Source organism: Strongylocentrotus purpuratus, unplaced genomic scaffold (genome assembly GCF_000002235.5).
Source record: "Strongylocentrotus purpuratus isolate Spur 01 unplaced genomic scaffold, Spur_5.0 spur5_scaffold_1, whole genome shotgun sequence".
NCBI lineage: Eukaryota > Metazoa > Echinodermata > Echinoidea > Camarodonta > Strongylocentrotidae > Strongylocentrotus > Strongylocentrotus purpuratus.
This window is the reverse complement of record NW_022145594.1, coordinates 5585260-5605920: the sequence shown is the minus strand read 5'-3', so window position 1 is coordinate 5605920 and position 20661 is coordinate 5585260. Positions and strand designations below refer to the sequence as shown.

Below are 20661 nucleotides of genomic sequence, written 5' to 3'. Positions count from 1 at the left end.
TATTCTTTCATACTGTACATTAGATGAAAGACTTTTCCTTCTGTTTGCTGATGACTCAATTTTTTCTTCTCACATATTATATGTGTGAAATATGAAATACAGCAAAATGGGACAGAAAAATCTAATGCTTTTAGAGACATAAAACCTGAAATTTAGTTTACTTGGTAACAAGTACTGTCTACCTAATCTCACTGCTGCCAATTTATTGATTATTGTGATGCAAGTTGAATGAAATTGTATACTTCTACAACTCTATGTCTATTTTAACAAACTGGGCCCCATTTCATCTCTTTATTTTAAAAACAACAACAAAAATGTGAATACTGACTAATCATGGTGTAACTAATCATCATATCAAGAGATTACATTGTTGAATGATCTAAATAGGTGCAATACTTATATGCACGTCATACCAGAATAGCTCAATACTGTGACAATGTGACATCCTATATTGCTACTCTATGCATTATCATAGCATCCTTTCACATCATATGCCACTCTCACATATAATGAAGCTTATATTTAATCATTTCCAATGCCTAGTGCATGTAGTAGCAAGTGCTACAAAATTTTACACAAAGCTTAAAGATGAACAGTTTATAGCCATGTTCATCAGTTATTATTTGGTTTGTGAATTATATGTTCATGTACATTGGTATATATTTCATAAACTGTTATTTTTGTTACTATTGGTAGAACTGCAGAATAAGAGAACTACTATTTTGTGCAAATATACTTCTAGATATCTATACTAAAACAAATCATGCAGTTCAACTTCCATTCTTATGTTTTGCATTTAAAAATCCTGTCTATTTAAAATAAAATACAACTTTATATCAATGGAAAGCTGAATGAGCATACAATACAAATATAAAGGAATACACTATTCACTATTGCACAAAAGCAAGTAAAAACCTCATTTTCTGCACCTCTCCAAATTTTAGGTCAACAGGGTTCAAATTCGCTGCAGTTACAGTGAAGACATAACATGTGGACGCGATCAGCTTGCCTGTATAGCTTAGTTTAATTCATTCAAAGTCAATGTGAATATGCGTAATCCACATAAGATGATGTCATCAAGTCGATAGCTAGTTTTTAGGTTAACAACTTCAGATTTTCAAAGCTTCTGATTTCGAGATTGCAGAGAGCTGTAACTCCTCTGGCAGACAATAAAATAGCATGTAATTGATAATATTGTAATCTATGGCTTATAAGCTCTCCGTAGATATATAATGCATCTATTTCATTTTTGTACTTCCGACAGGGATAGTTGAGTTCTGTTTTCACACCGCAAATGCCTCAAAGTGCATGGTTATTGAGCTTATTCTTTAATATCTATGACATTTCTAGTGCCCTTTTCAAGTTAGGACCTAAAATTGCTATGAAGGTAATTTTACACCCCAAAATGTGTGAAATTTAGCCAATAGGATCATACCAATTCAGCTCCACTTTAAACAAAATATGGTGACCTTTAATTAATTAATTAATAATAACAATACATGGGCTATTTCATTTTTTCAACAGCTGGTTCAAATTCTCAAATATTTGTGGTGATACACAAATATTAGAAATCATTTCATTTATGGATATTACAGCCGTTTCTGAACCAATCTTGATCAAACAAAGATGATTCTGTCATTTAAATTGTATGTTCTTTCAAATTTGACACTCAGTTTCTCATTATCTCACAAAAAATTATTTTGTGTAGCAACAGAACTCAACTATCCCTTAAAGTTAAAGCTCAATTCTTACCTGACTCAACAGTCACTTTTACTGTAGACGGATAAAACAAGAATTCCCCCGAAGAGGGTGCAATCTCTAAAACTTCTCCATTTCTGTAAGAAATCAAAAGCAAAATTATTCATCGTTAAAAAGAAATAGTAACTTTATGGTCAATCTCATCGGGTACAGTGTATAATGGAATTATATTTGAAGAGAAACTGGCTTGAATTAGTTGTGAATTAATTATCTTGTTAGTCATTTGTAAATTCAGTTCCGTTTTTTTTTAATTAATCAAATCATGACTTTTAAAAAAAGCTCTCTTGTTGCCAAAAGTAGCCTCTGTAAAAGCTTTTACAGGGGCATTTTTTACCCCCAATGAAAAATAGCAAAAGGATTTTTTTCCAGGCTGCACAGCATACAGTGTAGCAAAAATTTTGTTGATGTAATTTTGTAACTTATAAATGTTTCACTGGTCCTCACTCACCTTGAATATACTTCATGGCTGAATTTATATTCACTTCGCTTCATTTTTCACGCTTTACTTAGAATTGCTTATTGAAACGAGCATGTACAAATAGTAACCCGTTATAAAGCATTTATACTGTTCAGCATAGAAAAAGGAAACAGAGGCCTCAAATACATAATTGAAATGAAATAATGCATATATTTGCTAATGCCTGGTCATTGCTTTAATTGTTGTGTGAAATCATTTTGGTTTAGACACTATTATAGATGGATTTGCATACTGTTAGTTTATCATATATTTACATAAAGGGTGAGTCTTAGAATTAAAAAAGAAAGCTGGAACAAGAACATGTAGAGCAGTGAGTTAATCTTTTCCTTCAAATTCGATCCACAGTCCGCATCTGATCCTACTAAAATGAATTTTACATCCAATCATGGTTGGGTCAGTGCCTAAGTACAGTTTATCTAGGCCTTAATATGTTGCTAGGACTTACCCTGCCCAGTGGCTAACGTCGTACACCTGGGGACCTGAAGGTGATGGTGTAGGCTTCTTCTCAGCTGTTTCGTTCACACTCTTCTTTGCTGGGGGCTTAGACTCCTGCTCCAGTTGTTGCCTTGATTTCAGTGGACCAAGTTTGACTGTTTGTTCCAGTTTACCTCCGGAGCTGTATAGAAATGGGAACAAGTTGGATCCAGATTTAGATTTTACAAACAAGATCATCAGACACAAATTGAGTCACTTTTTTCCATAGTAGGCCAAACAAAGGAAACACGAAAGAAAATATAAATCTTAAGATTAAAGAGAAGGTTGAGTTCTGGGAAGAGGTAAAAAATTATTTGTGAGCGTTATCATTGTTATTATGCAAGGGTGGAAGAACATCAGATTAAACATGTTCCCTGAAAAGCATGGCTCTTCAAATGCCTTCATATTCTAAATATGACATGAAACATCGTAAAAATCCAGGGGTAGGTTTTTTTCACCATGTGCTCGTGTAGTCCCATATACATCATTCTGTGTACAGTGCTTGTAACTTTGCCAAGATTTGGCCAAATTTCTTATCATTTTGATGATTCCAGAACCTTGCAATACACACAAATACTTATATACTAGATGATCAACCTTTCCTGATAGATTCCACACCGTTTCTTTCACAATGCAATCACATGACCAGAACTCAACTTTATCTTTAACCAAGTAAATTTGAAATGAACTGTATTTTAAATACTTGTGTCAAAATACTTAGATCAAGTAATTTTAAAGAACTTAATCTTAAAAAGGGCTTGATTGGATGACTATTTTGGGCAGGCTCCTGGCCTAAGAAGAAGAAGAAGGAGAAAGAGAAGAAAGGGGAAGAAAAATATGAAGAAAGAGATGGATGAAGGAGAAGAGATGAACTGGAAGAAGATCCATGATCATACTTGATCCACATTTGAAATGCTTAAGATGGTTCTCACAATAAAATAAAGAACAACAAAATATAGATGGATGGACAGACAACCTGTAAAACATGCAGTCAGAAAATTCACTTACTTCCTTTGCCTCCCTTCACAGTCACTTGTCTACCATGTGCACCACTTGACTAAATGCCTTTGCAACTTTCCCACTACCAGTCTTGGTTAGCTCCATGACAACCCTTTTAACACCGGTATAAATTAATCTTGAACTGGAAATAGCTAATAAGCTTGAAGCCTTTGGTATATATGGCCCATGATCAATGGAATGTGGCACAGGGAGATTATTTGTGTAGCATACATGTATATGTCAAGGAAGGAGCAAGTTTACCTGATAGAGACAGTGATGTCCAGTACTGGTTGAGTTGTTCTGATCTCAGCATGTATTTGATGCTTCAATGCTGTGAGTGTTAACATGTTAGGTGCAGATCTGTGAAGGGATATGAGAGGAAAATATTTCATTAATGAAGAAAAAAACAAGTTGACATAAAAAAAGATTTGCCTAAATGCCTGGAAGCATTCAATGCAACATTTTTTCAATTATAAAATAAAATTGCACTATCCAAAGGGTTAAATGGGGAGGGAGGGGGCATAATATACCCCTAAAAGCTAAGGCAGCAATTATTTTTCATTACAAAGTTCACTATATGTTATAAAACTTACTTCTATGATTTTTCTGCCAAAAAATAAGAAATAAGTTTTATGCAAACAACATTAATTTTTTATAATTTGTGTGTGACTTAATAAAGCAAGAATACATCGTTGACCCAACAACTCAAAGGGATAGATGCTTTAAATACATATATTTTGATCAATGAAAACCTGTTTATTGATTGGTCAACATAACATCATGTGACCAAACAGAACATTGCTTTGATGTTACCGATAAGAAATATGTGCTATACCGTGACATCATCCATGGTATAGAGCACTATACCATGAATGACATCATAGATATGCGATCGATCAAGATATATTTGATAGTGCATGGTATATTTGTTTAATATACATTATATTATATACCTTCTATATACATGTACATATGTTATTCTTTATCACTTCGTATTATGATAACTTGCAAACAAATGCTTACGTTTGGAAGGTATACTCCGACTTCTCAAACTGGTGACATGATTTGGGGGTGAGTTTGTAAGAACCGGGCTTCTCCAAGCAGAACTGATTCACTCCTTTATTCAGTGTGAAGGACCCCTTGTAAGATGCAGATGGATCCAGTGAATATACCTGAAACAGAACAAAATATATTCATAGCTGTGTAATAATAATAATAATATTCCGCTTCTATATAGCGCTTAATACATCAACGATGTCTCTACGTGCTTCACAGATATATTATTACCCCGGTCATTGGATTGAGGCTTGCCCGCACACAATGTATGCACATTCTCCACTCATTCCAGCCGGGCATCATTAAAAAAAAGACGCTCACAAAGCTGAGCAAACTACACTACCAGGTACCCATTTTAACATCTGGGTGGAGAATGGCAAATGTAGATTAACGTCTTGCCAAAGGACTGGTGCCGGGCTGGGATTTAAACCCGCACCTTGTAATCTGCAGTCGGGTGACTTATCCATTAGACTACAGCACCTGTACATGTACTATCTATGACAGTTAAACATGTTTTTCTTTGAAAAAATAAATCATAAACTGTACTACATGTTTGCGAAGATAAAATCATACAGGTAACTCAAACTGAATCAGGCTGTCTCCAGCCTTTTTGTTAACTGCACAGAAGTAATACAAGATGTGAACCACAAACATGACGACTGTGCATTCACAGACTTAGTAAACCAGATACCTTTTGTTTTTTAATTTCAGTTATAATTTCACAAATTAATTGGGGTTTAGAGTGAAGATTTGCAGGCAGGGCCTTGCGCGTGGCTCCATTTAAGTCGAGCTCAGCACTCTGTAACTTCATACCAGTTCAATAGGATGAGACACATGGCAGTGAAGAACGTAGCCACTCTGTTGGAACTCTAGCCCTCCGATGTCTTGGTCTACTACTTCCACGTCTAGAGAGGACTTGGACCAGCACCAACTGGTCTGGACCACGCTGACTGTAAATTAAACAGAAGAAGAAAAAAATTGTTTATGAATTTTCTAGTTAGAGCAGACCTATATACTTCTAACTTGGTCTACTACTTCTGCATCTAGGGGGACTTGGACCAGCACCAACTGGTCTGGACCACGCTGACTGTGACTGGCAGAGGGTTAAAGGAATAACAAATTGTACATGAATTTTCTAGTTAGAGCAGATCTAAAATGCAAGTGGCTTTTTAAGTTTAACTTGGTCAACTACTTCCACAGCTAGAGAGGACTAGGCTTGGCACCAGTTGGTCTGGACCACGCTGACTGTGAGTGGCAGAGGGTTAAAGGGATGACAAACTGTACATGAATTTTCTTGTTACAACAGGATTGACATGCAACTGGCTTCATAACTCAAGGACTGTTGTACCTTTTCAAAAGGGTGTTTTTGATAATGAGCTTTTCAATGTAAAATTGACAATACGTGATCTTGGCAGGAGGTCCAAACGATGAGAGATTTTAATGCAAACAGAAGTATACATTTTTCATTGATTTATTGCTATCACTAATTACATTAATTAAACTATGTGCCCATCTTACATATTTGGTGATATTCCATTCATAAATGAGATATGAATGTTAACTTCTGCATACAAATTTCTTAGAGCCATAAGTTACTGTTTAAAAAATTGAACAAACAAATTATTCTTTTTTCTTTCTTTACTCTACTGTTTCACCTACCGTATTCACAACTGCAATTTGTATTTCAATAATGAAAATCCAAAGTTGGCATAGGAACATGAATCTAATATAGACGTTGACTCACTTGAATATTTTCCAGGTAGAATATCTTTAATGATGAAAGCGGCTTGCTTCGTTTGTTGGGAAACAGGGACTGGTTTCTTGAACCCTCTTCCATCCTTAGACTCCACCATCAGCTGTAGAGTACCACAAACATCTATAGGAGAGAAAGGAGTTCAATCTGTCCATCACCACTTGGAAACAAGTATTACAAGTGTGGTTTTTCTACAACACGTGTCTTACATTAGCATCGTTGGCTACAAAGATAAATGAATGCATGGCTCAACAGGAGAAGGGGAACCCCCATGAATAGTGAACATGCAAAAAGTGAGAGTATATATATATATATACATGTACACTCAGAGTCATGGTTTTAGCACACATATATGAGGAAATTAAAAATTCTAGAACAGTGCTACAGACCCTGTTTTTCTCTAATTAAATAAATGGTTTTAAAAGACGCACCAGAAATATGTTAGAAGATATATGAACATCATCTAAAATTCAGTCACTTAAATTCAAAGATCTTTTAAAACATGAGCCAACGCAGAGCATAAATGGTTTGAATAAAAACCAGTCAAATCAATGATTAAACAGAATAGACGTTTAAGCCCTATGTTAATGACCATTTTCACAAAAGCATTGATCTTTTTTTGTGAATTTCCCACCATTTATAACTAGCAAATTATTTCACGTCATTAAATAGTTGTGAGTCTGGACCACTCATAAAATTCACAAAGCTTCCTTGCAAGCAGAAATTTCACATTCAATAGGAATTAAAAAGGGAATGTCCTCTGCTTGGAACCATAAGGGCGTTAATTCATATATAATGACACAGATTTAATGCCCTCCTGGCACTGAACAGACATTGTCTCCTAGATATTACTCACCCAGACATTTGATGGAGCCTCGCAGCGTTGCTTTGAATTGAGAGAAGTTGATATCCAGGACGGGGCTCGAGGAGACGGTAACTTTCTGACTCTCGGGATTGATGCGTAGACCAGCTGCCTGCTCAACCTCCGACATCATTGGCTGCAAAACAGAAAGAAAGAAACTTAAGTAGAGGGGCTATAGTCTGGCAGATACAGTTAACAACTAAATAAATAATACCCTTACCAAGTTTTGTCATTGTTAAGTATGTGAAAAATTGATTTGTCCTGCTTTATATTTCCAAAGAATGTGTCATTTAAAGCATATATCTACAAATATTCACCAATGGCCTAATTCAACCAGTCCATTCTCGAGTTACAAAATATGCACACAATTAGTTGTTAACTGCAGGGAAGTGCTACCATTTCCCTTTTTATCAGCGTTGCTATTACGGTGCTCTAGCTTTCCATGAACAAATTTCTACGGGCTAACCATTTACCTCACGTGGGCGGAAAGCGGGAAGTGTAAATGAATATTTTGCAAAAGGGATGTTAGTGTTGTGTTAGTGATACTGATAAGAGCTCTCGACTCTTTTACTGGGTGTGTGGGTGTGTAATTGGGTTTCTACAGACTTGTTTCTATCAGATATGACTACTTACGTCTGGGGACTGACCTTGAACGTCACCGTCCGAAAGACGCGACTTAATTTGGAACCGGGGTCCGCCTAAGCCAGTTTGTAGGTGAAGACAGAAGGCTGACCAAGTGAACGTACCACTAGTTCAACTCATATCGACCTGGATGTGATATTTGCACAGTGCTTACATTCTTGGACAAGTTATTTTACCCACATTTGTCCCTCTTGTCCCAAATCATTAGATGAAGTTATATTTTTTTTGGAACACATTTCAGGGTAAAATCAGCAAAATTATTGATTTCCCTTGGGCACTCAGTAACACGTCTTTTAATTTCAACCTGAGAATATCTACAATAATTGCTAACATAAACGGAGGCCCACCTCCATGACATATGCTCCTGGTGCTGCACTGAAGCAGAAGGCTCCATCTTTGTCCGTTGTAGCGATCTCAGGCTGTTTGCTGCCCTCTTTGGTCAGACTGACTTTCCTCTGGCCGCCCGCTGATGTTTCCACTCGACCGCAAACGCTGAACCTAAAAGAAGGCATTCAAAGAAGAAATTATTACAGGCATTTTGTATTTGAGATATTAAGAACCAGGACAAAGCTGTATGCAAAGAAGAAACACATAGAAGAAGACACCAAACTGCAAGACATATTTTGTTAAAGCCCCACTGCACTACTTGTAGTTACTTGCGCCCTCTTAATAGCAAACAATGCCTAATCAATAACTATTGGTCCCCCAATTGTATTTTACCTGCAATGTGAAAGCATGTACAATGCAGTCTATGACTGCCATTCATGTCTTTAATAAAACTTGATTGAATTGAATTGAATTGATGGTCCCCTTTTTCTTATGTATATTGAGAGCTGATTTGATGAGATAACCACCTGTCAGTGACCATGCAGGGAGGTCTAATCCCTCCTGGCCAAACTAGTGCAGATAGGCTCTAAAAGAAATAATTTAGAAAAGGGAAAGACTGTACCATAGGCGCGTGTTTGTCATCTCGAGATTGCCAAATAGACCGCTATTTCTGATTTGGGAAATAATCCCGAAGTTACAAATCGCGTCATCATCAGCTCGAGATTCGATCTCGAAACTTGAAACTCGACCTTGAGAAATTAGCTCAATATATTTTGCTCAGCATTAGCGCATAGTGCGAGTCTTTGGTCTGGTGAAGACGCACAGGACAAATAGCTGGATATTTTGCCAAATAGTGGGATATTTTGCAAACTATCCCAAGATATCTTGGGATGACAATCCCGACGAAATATTCCGCTAATTGCTACTTTGGTCTGATGAAGACGCAAATTAGCTGGGTAGTTTGCGATTGGGATAGTTCAAATAGCTGGATATTTGGCAATCTCGAGATAGTGAAGGCAGGCCTTATGTGTATGTTTTCATTAATTACTGCAAGAACATATAATAAAATATAAACAATATATTTAGCCTGCTTACTTTGAGGCTACTATATCCGGTAGCTTGGGAGTGTTTGGTGTGACCTTGACATTCAGGGGGTCAAAGGTCAAATGTTCTTTGCTGGCCTTCAGTGTGTAGGTTCCTGACTTGATCTTCTCCATCCTGAAAGTACCGTCTGACCTGGTCGTGACCTCTGGCTTGCCTTGAACTTTGACCTTTGCACCTTCCACTCCTTTACCCTGGAATATTTACAAAGGGGAATAAAATAATAAAATTAAAGCTATCTTGCTTGATTACTTCTAGATCGTACAGTAATATTTATAGTGGTGGTTATTTTACCTGACTGCTAAGAAAGCATAAATGCTTGTTACTAAGTAACCAGAGGACCGACAGCTTTAGGTCCTCTCCAAGGGACCTGGTAATGAGGCTTAATGCCTTACCAAAGGGCACTAGCGCATCGCCTTGGTTTCGAACCCGGGTTGCCGGATTACGAGACCACTGCTCTATACCAACTGAGCTATCGTGCCTTCTTTGTTTTGATACTTCACCATATGCATTTATTCTTCTTTATTCTCATGCTAATGACATGGTAAACTATGACATTCTTTTTTTAAACATGACTTAAATGCAATATGCTTCACATCTGTGTATCTTATAACACAGACCTCGGTGACTATGCATAGGAACTTTCATGTGGGCAGGTGTCATTCACTTGCATGGTATATAAATAACATTGTGGTTTACCGATTCATACATCTGAATGAGCATTTATTCATATTATCCTTTCTCTTCCTTTTTGCATCTTCTTTTCTTTCTTCTCTTAGAACCTCTCTTTTATCTTACTTTTATTGTCCTCCCTCATTACACCTGAAAAAAAAAAGGTATTTTCCTCTAATTTCAGATGTTACAAACTTAACAGAAATCCTTTTTTTGTTTACATACCCCAGTCGCTGAGAGCACTCTTCCTGAGATGGAGAACCCAGCCACTTGGAAAACAGTCTGTAATTTAAAGAAAACAATGCAATCAATAAACTTGTGTTTCGTATCATATCAAAATGCAATCAAGGACACTTAAATGAAATTAGATGAATCAAAGACCTTGAGATGATATCATCAAACTTTTTCTTCAGCTATGTCAAAATGTAATCAAAATTATCACAACGCAATCATCAAATGCACTATTGTTTTCAAAGATAAAAATATAGCAATAAGAATTATTAAAGTGTAATTATCAAATGCAATCATAAATCATTATCTGACCCTGGTTATGATAACAATTATTTTTTCGGCTTGCTGAAATGCTTATTTGACTTTGTGTCATATTCATATTACAGGATGTATCCAGATGCATATGGCTGGAAAAGTGTTTTTGTTTTACCTTGTCTGCAAATTGCAAATTTGGAGTGTAAAGTTCCTTTTGAAATCTTTATTACGTGGACCTGTTGGAAGTTGTCCTAAAACGTCCTCGTTGAGGAGGCCGTATGTTAGCTTTCTACATTCAATAAAGAAACGGCACAGATATAATTCCAGAGTCTAGAAGACTGGTGTATTTGACTTACAGGCAGCTGAATGGTGTTGTGTTCAACAGTGAACTGAAGTGATGAAGGAACCACATCGAACGTTGTGTGCTCACCCATGTAGAAAGGTACCTACACACAACAAAGTAGAAATACATGCAGTCATTGAATGATTGAATGCAACTTTGAATTGTTTAAAACAAAAATATGGCACCATATAACTGCTGTGAATCAAACCTATCTATAGCAACCGCCAAAGGGAAACACAAAAAGTGGTCTTTCTGGACAGGTTCCTTTAGTACATGATTCAATGAGAAATCATTTTCAAGGGAAACAAGAAATGTGGCCTTTGTAGACAGGTGGTCACTAAAGCAGGTTTGACTGTACCATCATTATCATTGACACAATGGTTCCTGTAAATAGCAGCGGAGTAAATATTGCTTGATTAAAGGATAGATTGACATAGTGTTAAAGGTACCTGCAGGTAAGAGAGAAGCATTGATTGATTGCCTGCTTGACTGATTTATTGATTGATTGATTGATTGATTGATTGATTGATTGACTAATTGATTGATTAATTGATTGAAAGCATACTTGCTTGACTGATTAAATTCAGACTGATTGATCTATTGATCAATTGATTGAGTGGGTGATTGATTGATTAATTGATTGAGTGGGTGATTAATTGATTGATTGGTGGAGTGGGTTACTGAGTGATTTATTGATTTATTTAAATATTTATATAATAGAATGGTTGACAGTTTGGCTGGATGGATGATGCTTTGATTGACTGATTATGGACAAGTTAATTAACTTATGTAAATGTAATGCTTCCTGGGAGAAATTTCAATTATTTGAAGATATTTGTGGCTTACACCTGATGGTAGAGTCGCGACTGTGCCATGGACCAGTGATGGCCTGGTGGTAGAGTCGCTGCCCGGCAAGCAGTAGATGCAGGTTCAAGTCCTGCTGGTTCCAAGATTTTTTTCTGACTTGTTTTTCAATTACAGATCGATCAATCGATCTTATTTACTGGGTGTAAGCCACAAATATCTTCAAATAAAAGTAAATTAATGTTCAATAAATGACTGACTGATTTACTGAATGGACAACCGATGACCGATTGTAGAACACATGCTCTGACCACTATGTATGTCTGACATGATTGAACACTGCATCTAATACAATCTACATTAACTAAGAGACTGGTAATCACTTCATCCTAACAAACGTCATAACTTACATAATAAAATGCAAGAATACTGTGTTTACTCACCACTCTATAAACCCCACTGCCAAGACTTGGAAACACAAACTGGCCATCCACATCAGACTGCACATGGCACAAGGGGGATTTCCCCTCAGACTGGTAGCCATTGACCACACTCTTCTGACACCCAGCCACATCCTGTGTAGTTTAAGAGAAAGGAACAATCTTCTATTATTCAATTTTGTCATACTTATGTGTATCCAGAGCTTTTTAAACGGTACCATTCATATGCATGTATGGAACCCCAAAATGCAGGAATGTTTTTTTCTTCCAACTAATGTAACTCCTACCAAGACTGTAAATTACCTTTAAAGGTATAGACCAGTTTCGGAAACGCCCACCTCTCAAATAATGAAATGGAAGCTCTTATTACCAATCATGGATAGATATCGCATAGTCCCATATACATCTTTCTGTGTACAGTGCTTGTAACTTTACCAAGACTGGGCCAAATTTCTGATCATTTTCATGATTCCAGAACCTTGCAGTACACACCAATACTTATATGCTAAATGATCAACCTTTTCTGATCGATTCCACAACGTTTCTTTCACAATGCAATTGCATGACCAGAACTGGTCTATACCTTTAACTCATGTCTTGAAAGGGAAAAGTCAATAATTTCTTGTACAATAACTGAAACAAAAATTAAAACTGACACACTAACGTAGCTAAGCTGTGATTTCAAGCCATTTGTTGCATTTCTTTCTTTCTCTCTCAAAACGTAGACCATAGATTTTTGTTCTTTTACAGGAAAAAAAAAGAACAAGAAGAAGAAGAAAAATAGAATAAAAATAATACACAATATTTGAAAATCACATATTCCTATGTGCTTTCCAGAATAAGGAAAGAGATAGAATAAGACAGAATAAAGGAAAATAAAACAAATTTTTCTCTGAATAATAGAAAAATTCTTAAGATATGCCCACCTCTGGTTTCACTGTGTCAGAGAAAAGAATAAAGAAGACATTCTTGATTGGTTCACCCTCGCTCATCACTTTGCCTCTTACATCATACCCAGATACAATAATGGGAGAGTCCACAGTGGCTGTATCCTTGGTGACAGTGTGTGTAATGCTGGCCTGTGTAAAAACGTACCATTATGTCAGTAGGGGAAGCAACAAACTGTATGCTAATCATGCTTAATACAGACATTAAACATGCACTGGTAGAAAATAATTCCTTGAATGATGTAAGCACCAAAAACAATAACCTAGCAAAGCTGAGGTAATATTGGAGTGCCTTGAGCACCTTGCGTGGTGGATAAGTGTACTATACAAATATCCAATATTGTTATTATTATTATCATTATCATTAGCAATGTCTTTCTCAAGTTAATTCTAATTCCTCTTTCTTCCTAGGGTCTGTAATTAAATAACAACATTTAAAAACTAATAATTCAACTATTACAAGATAGTCTCATGTTTCAAAAAGAGAGGGGAAAAAGGGGAAAAAGGGAAACGTTGATCTGTCAAACAAACTGCAATAACTGTAACTTCTTCAAGTTCACATACAAGCAACATAAAAGTGGATTGATCTCTTAGTATGATATACTGACATGGCAATGTTGCATAAAGCTAACACCATTGATGGTTTCCCTGGAAGTTATGATTGATGGCAAAGCCACAATCAATGGCAAGTTTTATGCAATGGGCCCAGTACAAACAGATATTTGATAAAAAACTACATATTGAAGTGCATAACTCTAGAAAATTCACCTTTTGAAAAGTCCATGTTGGATGAGAGGCTGTGATGATGAAATCACCGGGTAACACGTTGGGGATGTTGTAACTAAGGAAATTGAAATGATACAAAGTTTTATTAATTTATTAATTATCGATTCATATTATGGCTTAATGTCAAAGTGAATCACTTTTTAGCAGAACACAAAATGTAAACATGTTATATCTGTGGTTACTAAGGAATGTACAGTAATATCTATAGCCTTGAAGATATATTTCTTGGTCCCCTTTTCAATGGATTTCTTTATTATATAGTTGCCCCAAATTAATCCCCACATCTAGACCTAAAAATAGGTGCTAGCTCTTGTTGTTGATGAAAAACCTATACTTTAGCCATACACAAATTCAAGGTGATTCACTTGATATTAAGTTTTATATTTCTATTATGAAGATGAAGTAATAAGCAGGGATGCCAGTTAGAATTGATCAGAGGGCATGAAAATCACCTAGAATGTGCTATTTTGTACACAAAATAGCCTAAACTATGCTCGCCAGGGCCTGAATTCAGGCTATTGCCTGAAAACTAGCATCCCTGAATAAGAGAACTGTACTCACACTCCACCAGTTTTTGTCCGTGTTTCTATGGCAACAGCATCTTTATCCTTTGGTTTGACAGAGATGAGCACTCCCTCTGGACCATCTGCTTTGCCCTTGCTTACAACCTAAACAGAGGAATAGGCAGAGATGAAATAGATTTGGTGACCTAACATCTATATTAGCAAAGTTATGCGACGAATTCAGATACAGGTTCTAACCACAAGTTGTCATATGGGCAGGGCAAAAGTTTTTTTTTTTTATGATACTTTACTTTTGTAATAAATAGATAAGGAAATAATAAGACAGAAAGAACTTTTTTTTAAAAAGCATAAGAAGAGAAAGAAGAAGGAGGAGAAAAATAAAAGGAAGAGAAAAAGAAAGAAAGAAATAAGAAGTAAACATGGTTGACAGTCAAATAAGAGTTTACAATTCATATAATTTGTAGTCGCCAAACCGAAAGCCTTTCTTTTCTTTTGGCAAAATATTGCTACATCAGGTATGTTTGAGACTTATCATGGGTTTAGTGGCCTACCTTTCCAGAGACGGTGTATCCCTTGAAGAAGAAGTTGATATCCTTTCCTTGACTGCATGGATCACTCTCACCGTCAATCTTGAGATCAACACTCGTTGGCTCTGTCAAAAGAAGAGGTCGATTTGAAGATGTTTGAGAAAATCTAAATATTTTCACAATAGTCAGTCACTAAACGATCAAGCCTACAGATGAATCATGATCATTGGTGAGACACTTCCTCCAGCAACAATTGCTTCGCGTAAGTTTCCTACACAATTCGACTCTGGACCAGCCTTAAGCTTAGCCCTAAACCTAAAGCTAAAACCCAATTGTTACCCTTACCCGATCCAGTGCTCCACAGTAGTTTTTTGGATGTTTTTTTAAAATGAAATTTTGGGGGTACGGACCTATATTTTGGGTGCCCATATGTCCTGGGTGCCTTTTAGTGTCAAGCCCTACCTGCGCATTTGACAAAATAAATCCCGGAGTTATTGTCATTGAAGCAAATGTAGGATCATCTAATCTTTGGCTATGTGAGGCTATTGATAAATTTCTTTATATCTGAATAATCAAGATTATAAAATTGGGGAAACTAGGCTTTCGTGCCAAACTGACAACATTCAAAACTATCGTCTAGTAAAGTTCTACTTAATATCTTCTTTCAGGAGATTTTTCCTCCATGTTAGTTTTTCATGAAGGTTTTTTTTGCACCAATCATTACTGAAGTATAGGTGTGTTGGCTCAGTCAGTAGAGCGTCCCCCACACAAATCGCGGCAAATGGTAAAACAAGCCCAATTTGGCTTAAATTTCTAAAATGCGGAATCTCCCGCATTTTAAGGTCCTAAAATTCCAGAAATGTGGAATATTCCGGAAAATGCGGGAGGGTTGGCAGGTATGTGATGATGATGATCATAATGATAATGATGGAGGTGCTTGTTCATAACCCTCTCCTTACCAAAGCTCCATCCCGATGGTGGTTCTAGCTTGAGAACGAAGTCTCCTCTATCATAGACTGGTATCATGAAGTAGCCATTGTTAGGGGCACAGTCTGTCTGATACTTCAAAGCTCCTTGCTTGGTGTAAAGCTTAACCTGCAGAAAATAACAATAATAATTAAAACTATAATTCAATCAATGATAATCTACTTTTATTAACATGTTACTTTTCTTTAAAGGAATAGTTGAGTGTTGGTCAATACTCACATTAGCGAACGAAACTATGATCTAAACATAAAAAACATACAATAAATGTCTAAGAATGCATCATTGAAGATATAAATCCGAAATATTACATTAGAGTGAATTTATATGCAAAAAACCTGTTCGACTGCAAATGATTTTATTTATCAAAAATTTTACTTTCGAGGCGTGTTCAGTGTAATTGTATAGCGCCACCTCTCGGTCAAGCGGCAGCACACCGTGAATTTTCGCCAAGACGACGATCGGATATGGGCGTGCAAGTAATATCCGAACCATGTCTGTAGCGCGCTGACTGATTTATATTGTACACATTATGGTATGCGAGGCCTGCACATAATTGCATGGTCTGTGGTACTGGTAGCGCTATTGTTTTTGAGCGCGATATGCGAATACTGTATGTGTATGTAGTGCGAGTACGCTCGACCTAGTAGTAGTGTATGTGTATGTATTGTACGTCGTATGACCCAGTTGATTACTTCTACAGTGTAAAGAAAGTGGCTTACTCTATCTATCAACCAATATGTGAGACAACGCAAGGGCAATTTTGTATTTCGTTTGTAGGAACAAAGCTGTAGAATGATCTCCCAGATGAAATTAGATTAAAAACATCGAGGTTATCTGTCCACCTACCTTCTATGTAAATGACGTGGGCCTTCGTTTTTCCTTTTATATTACTTGTCTTCCTTTTATAATATGTGAAGAGTTTCATTCCAAAAGGAGCCAAATCCACTTTGGGTACTTCTGAGTAAATTGCCTTTTTTATTTCTCCACTTTCCCTTTAGCCATGTATACCTTCATGTTGTTATATATGTTAAAGGTGTCACCCTGCATGGACCTGATTATCTGCCAATAATGATAAGAAAAAATCTTCCCTTCGGCTTTTCTGATGTTTACTAAATTTTTTGATTTTTTATTTTCGTGGATTTAGCTCCTTTTGGAATGAAACATGTTATTGTACCTAAAAAATAAAAAATAAATCATATTTTCTCAATAAAGTCACTGAAATTTTATTCAAATTTAGCAGCAAACCTTTCCTTTTAAATAATAATAGTGAAATCACACATAAATATAACCTTTCGAAAAGAAAGTAAACAACATTATTACAGTTTCATTCCAAAAGGAGCTAAATCCATTCAATTCCAAAAGAAGCTAAATCCATGTTTCATTCAAAAAGGAATTACTAAATCCACATTTTTTTTTTGGCACATATCACACGACAACCAAATGCCCTAAGATGTTGATACCCACTTTGATAGAAAAATAAGGTTTTACAAAATGGAAAAATACTAGAAGAGAAAAGGTAAGAAAGAGTAAAGACGGATTGAGGACGGTAAACCCCAAACAAGAGACTCAAAAGATCTACCCCAGAATCCTCTCACCGGCACCAGAGTTGCCTTGGCCAATGATGGCCGAGAAGATTGCGCAATGTACCGCGCCGGTCTGGCAGGAAGGTGCCAATTGCGGTGAGGGGTTTTCATGGACCAGTAGATCTGAGATTATATTATCCAAAAAAAAGAGATGAATATGAATTGACAAATAGTACCAAAAATAGAAGAAAAAAAAGAAATAAAGTGAAAGGCGTAAATATTCTAAAAAAGAATGAAACGCCGATAATACCAAACAACAACAACAACACAAAATCTAAAAATTTGATAGAAATCAGAAATAACTGGCGGATTTTTTGTCTTATCATATGTTATAGGTCCAGAGCAACACCTTTAACATATATAACAACATGAAGGTACATGGCTAAAGGGAAAGTGGAGAAATAAAAAGAAATAAATTAAAAAAAATATTAAAAATTGTTGTATCAGTATACTATAATGAATAACAGTAGTGAATTAATTTAACATCTTACTTGATTCATACTTGTCCATAATGCAGTGTTTTTCAGTATTCTTATTTTGGTACTGCATGCAATTGTAAAGTTTAAAAAAAAAGTGATTGTAACTTCTTGTAAATAAGTTGTGTTCTACAGTGCCTGTGTATTGCATGACCTACGTCAGTACGTGATAACTTGTAAATGTGTAAAGACATAAGATTTTAATATAATTATAGTAATGCTAAAATGAAGATACATAACATATTTTTATGGTGTACATTGAAAGCTTTATTCGGCCATAACTAACAGTTAAATTTACACAACATTATTGAGATGAATACAAATTATAATTGCTGTACTGAAGGCAATATTTAAACGTGATGTTGATTTCAACCATTGCATACAAACAGATCATGTGTATTAAAAAAGGCACATTTTTATTTAGCATCTATCGCTATGACAACTTTAACCGTCGTCATTAAGAAGGAGCAATATACTTTATTTGTATACCACCATGTCTTGTTACTTATTAGTTACTGCTTATTTATATACATCTTATCTTGTGTCTTTCATAAAAACTTGACATACTCTATAGGCAATGTGTAGATAAGTTTACCAAAGAAAAGTATCTATAACAGTAATGTTTCTACGCGCTTGACAAATATACTATTACCCCGGTCATTTGATTCAGTGCTTGCCCGCACACAATGTTTTGACTAGTACGTGATCATACAAATTTTGCCGAGAAACTGCCTACTAATTGATATATTCGGTAAATTATTATATCTATTTGGACTTGATAGATATAACGCATGTGTCGCGCACTTGTGCGTAGTCCCATATACATCTTTCTGTGTACAGTGCTTGTAACTTTACCAAGACTGGGCCAATTTTTTTATCATTTCGATGATTCTAGAACCTTGCAGTACACACCAAGACTTATATGCTAGATGATCAACCTTTTCTGATCGATTCCACAACAATCCTTTCACAATGCAGTCGCATGACCATAACTGGTTTTATCTTTTAAGTTTCACATCTTACTTTATATATAAATGCTTTAAAAATTGTCTGAGTGATTCTTTTCCTTAATGTGTACGAGTATACATGTATACATACTCCATATCGATCTCAAATCCTGAATCATATCAGTTTCAGCACAAAATTAAGTATAGTTAGGTACATATATGTCTTTCATCTTCCCTAATGCTCGACTATGAATATCACCTCAAGTGATTAACATCCAACATAAGGTTTTTCAAAAAAATAGCACAGACATTTCAAAACTGGTCATGTCCTATACACACACAAAAGACAATTCTGCGTTGTGTGTACTGAGTTTCATATGAATCGATCAAACTACTTCCAATAGTTTGCTCACATACTTATTTTACACACTGCACATGCATTGAGTTTTATACTGTTATTATAATGCCTCATCAAAGATACCAAAACTATAAAATTGCTAAAACTTGGAAAGAATATGCTCCACAAGATTATTAAAACAAAATTGTATTCTTTGTGCAAAGCTTGGTTACCATGGAGGTACCTTAACAGACAGACACAACAAATGTGTCTTGCACACCCTCGGGTCAATCGGTATACCAAGTTTTATTACAATTTGCAAAAAAATTGGAAAAAATTTGACCCACTTTTTTACAATAGACCAACAGAAAGACTCGCCTGCCCAACTGTATCCTTATTCCTTTATACACCCTTTCAAACTACAAAGTAGTTACAGGCAGCATATCTCTTGATGGTATAACCTTGAACCGCAATACTTTGGCGTTGAGCTGATTCACGTTCATTGATTCAAATGATGCATGAAACCAACTGTTTTGCTGTCTTGTGATCATTTCTCTTTTTCGCTTGCATTATTTTAGTCACATTGATTGCATTAAACAAAAAATGAAGACTATTTACAATAAGATATTCTACAAATCTTTCTTCTGTCCATGTTGATTTTCAACAGGTTCCGAAGTATAGTCTTTTTCATGATCGACTGTCACCTCGGTTACATGCACAGTCACTAAAACCAAACACATTGTTGACTCATGGTTTGACCTCTTGGCTGTAAATTTTATAATTACTACCGTAACTTCTTCAAGGAATATAGGTTGCCAAATAGATACAAATTGAAATATCCACCATTTCCACATGAGCAAGCACTGATTTTATCACAAATTATGAATTGTATAAATCACATAGAGCTTTTATACACTGATGTCACAATTTGTCTTTTATATTCCTACATTTCTTCCATTTGTAAACTTGCCAACCTCTTATTGTAATACAATATACAAGTGCCAAGCATGGTGGCTAATCTAGCAACAATAACAATTTATTTCTGGTACATGTATATCATGTGTTATGTGATTTTTTTTCTCCAGATAACCACATCCCCATGATCCCCAGGGACACTCTAGTATCAAGTTTGGTGGTATTTTGTCAAAGGGTCTCTGACATATCAAGAATACATGCTCGTAATGCTAAGCCATGCAATCTTTCACCTCCGGACCACAAAATCATTAGCAACCAAATGAGTCCAAAATGTTAAGTTCCAACCAATCCTCAAGATAGCCTAAAAACATGCCACATGGACAAATTAAATCGAGGCGATTAAGAGTCTTGCATGCAATCATGCAACAATGAACCTC

The 20661-nt window shown here is 35.9% G+C and overlaps 1 protein-coding gene across 1 annotated transcript in view; it reads right to left on the bottom strand.

The window, feature by feature from the left end:
- The window catches only part of LOC591794 (nodal modulator 3), a 41100-nt gene that overhangs the window by 14419 nt on the left and 6020 nt on the right, over window positions 1–20661 (bottom strand). Inside the window, exons 2-18 of the mRNA XM_030977562.1 lie at window positions 15939–16074; window positions 15004–15104; window positions 14490–14596; window positions 13911–13983; window positions 13122–13274; window positions 12199–12330; window positions 10965–11054; window positions 10348–10404; window positions 9445–9644; window positions 8370–8520; window positions 7375–7516; window positions 6510–6641; window positions 5579–5715; window positions 4733–4881; window positions 3971–4069; window positions 2682–2852; window positions 1753–1835 (exon numbers count right to left, since the gene is read on the bottom strand). Of these exons, the coding sequence (XP_030833422.1) occupies window positions 1753–1835; window positions 2682–2852; window positions 3971–4069; window positions 4733–4881; window positions 5579–5715; window positions 6510–6641; window positions 7375–7516; window positions 8370–8520; window positions 9445–9644; window positions 10348–10404; window positions 10965–11054; window positions 12199–12330; window positions 13122–13274; window positions 13911–13983; window positions 14490–14596; window positions 15004–15104; window positions 15939–16074 (2113 nt within the window). The remainder of the gene's footprint in view (window positions 1–1752; window positions 1836–2681; window positions 2853–3970; window positions 4070–4732; window positions 4882–5578; window positions 5716–6509; window positions 6642–7374; window positions 7517–8369; window positions 8521–9444; window positions 9645–10347; window positions 10405–10964; window positions 11055–12198; window positions 12331–13121; window positions 13275–13910; window positions 13984–14489; window positions 14597–15003; window positions 15105–15938; window positions 16075–20661) is intronic.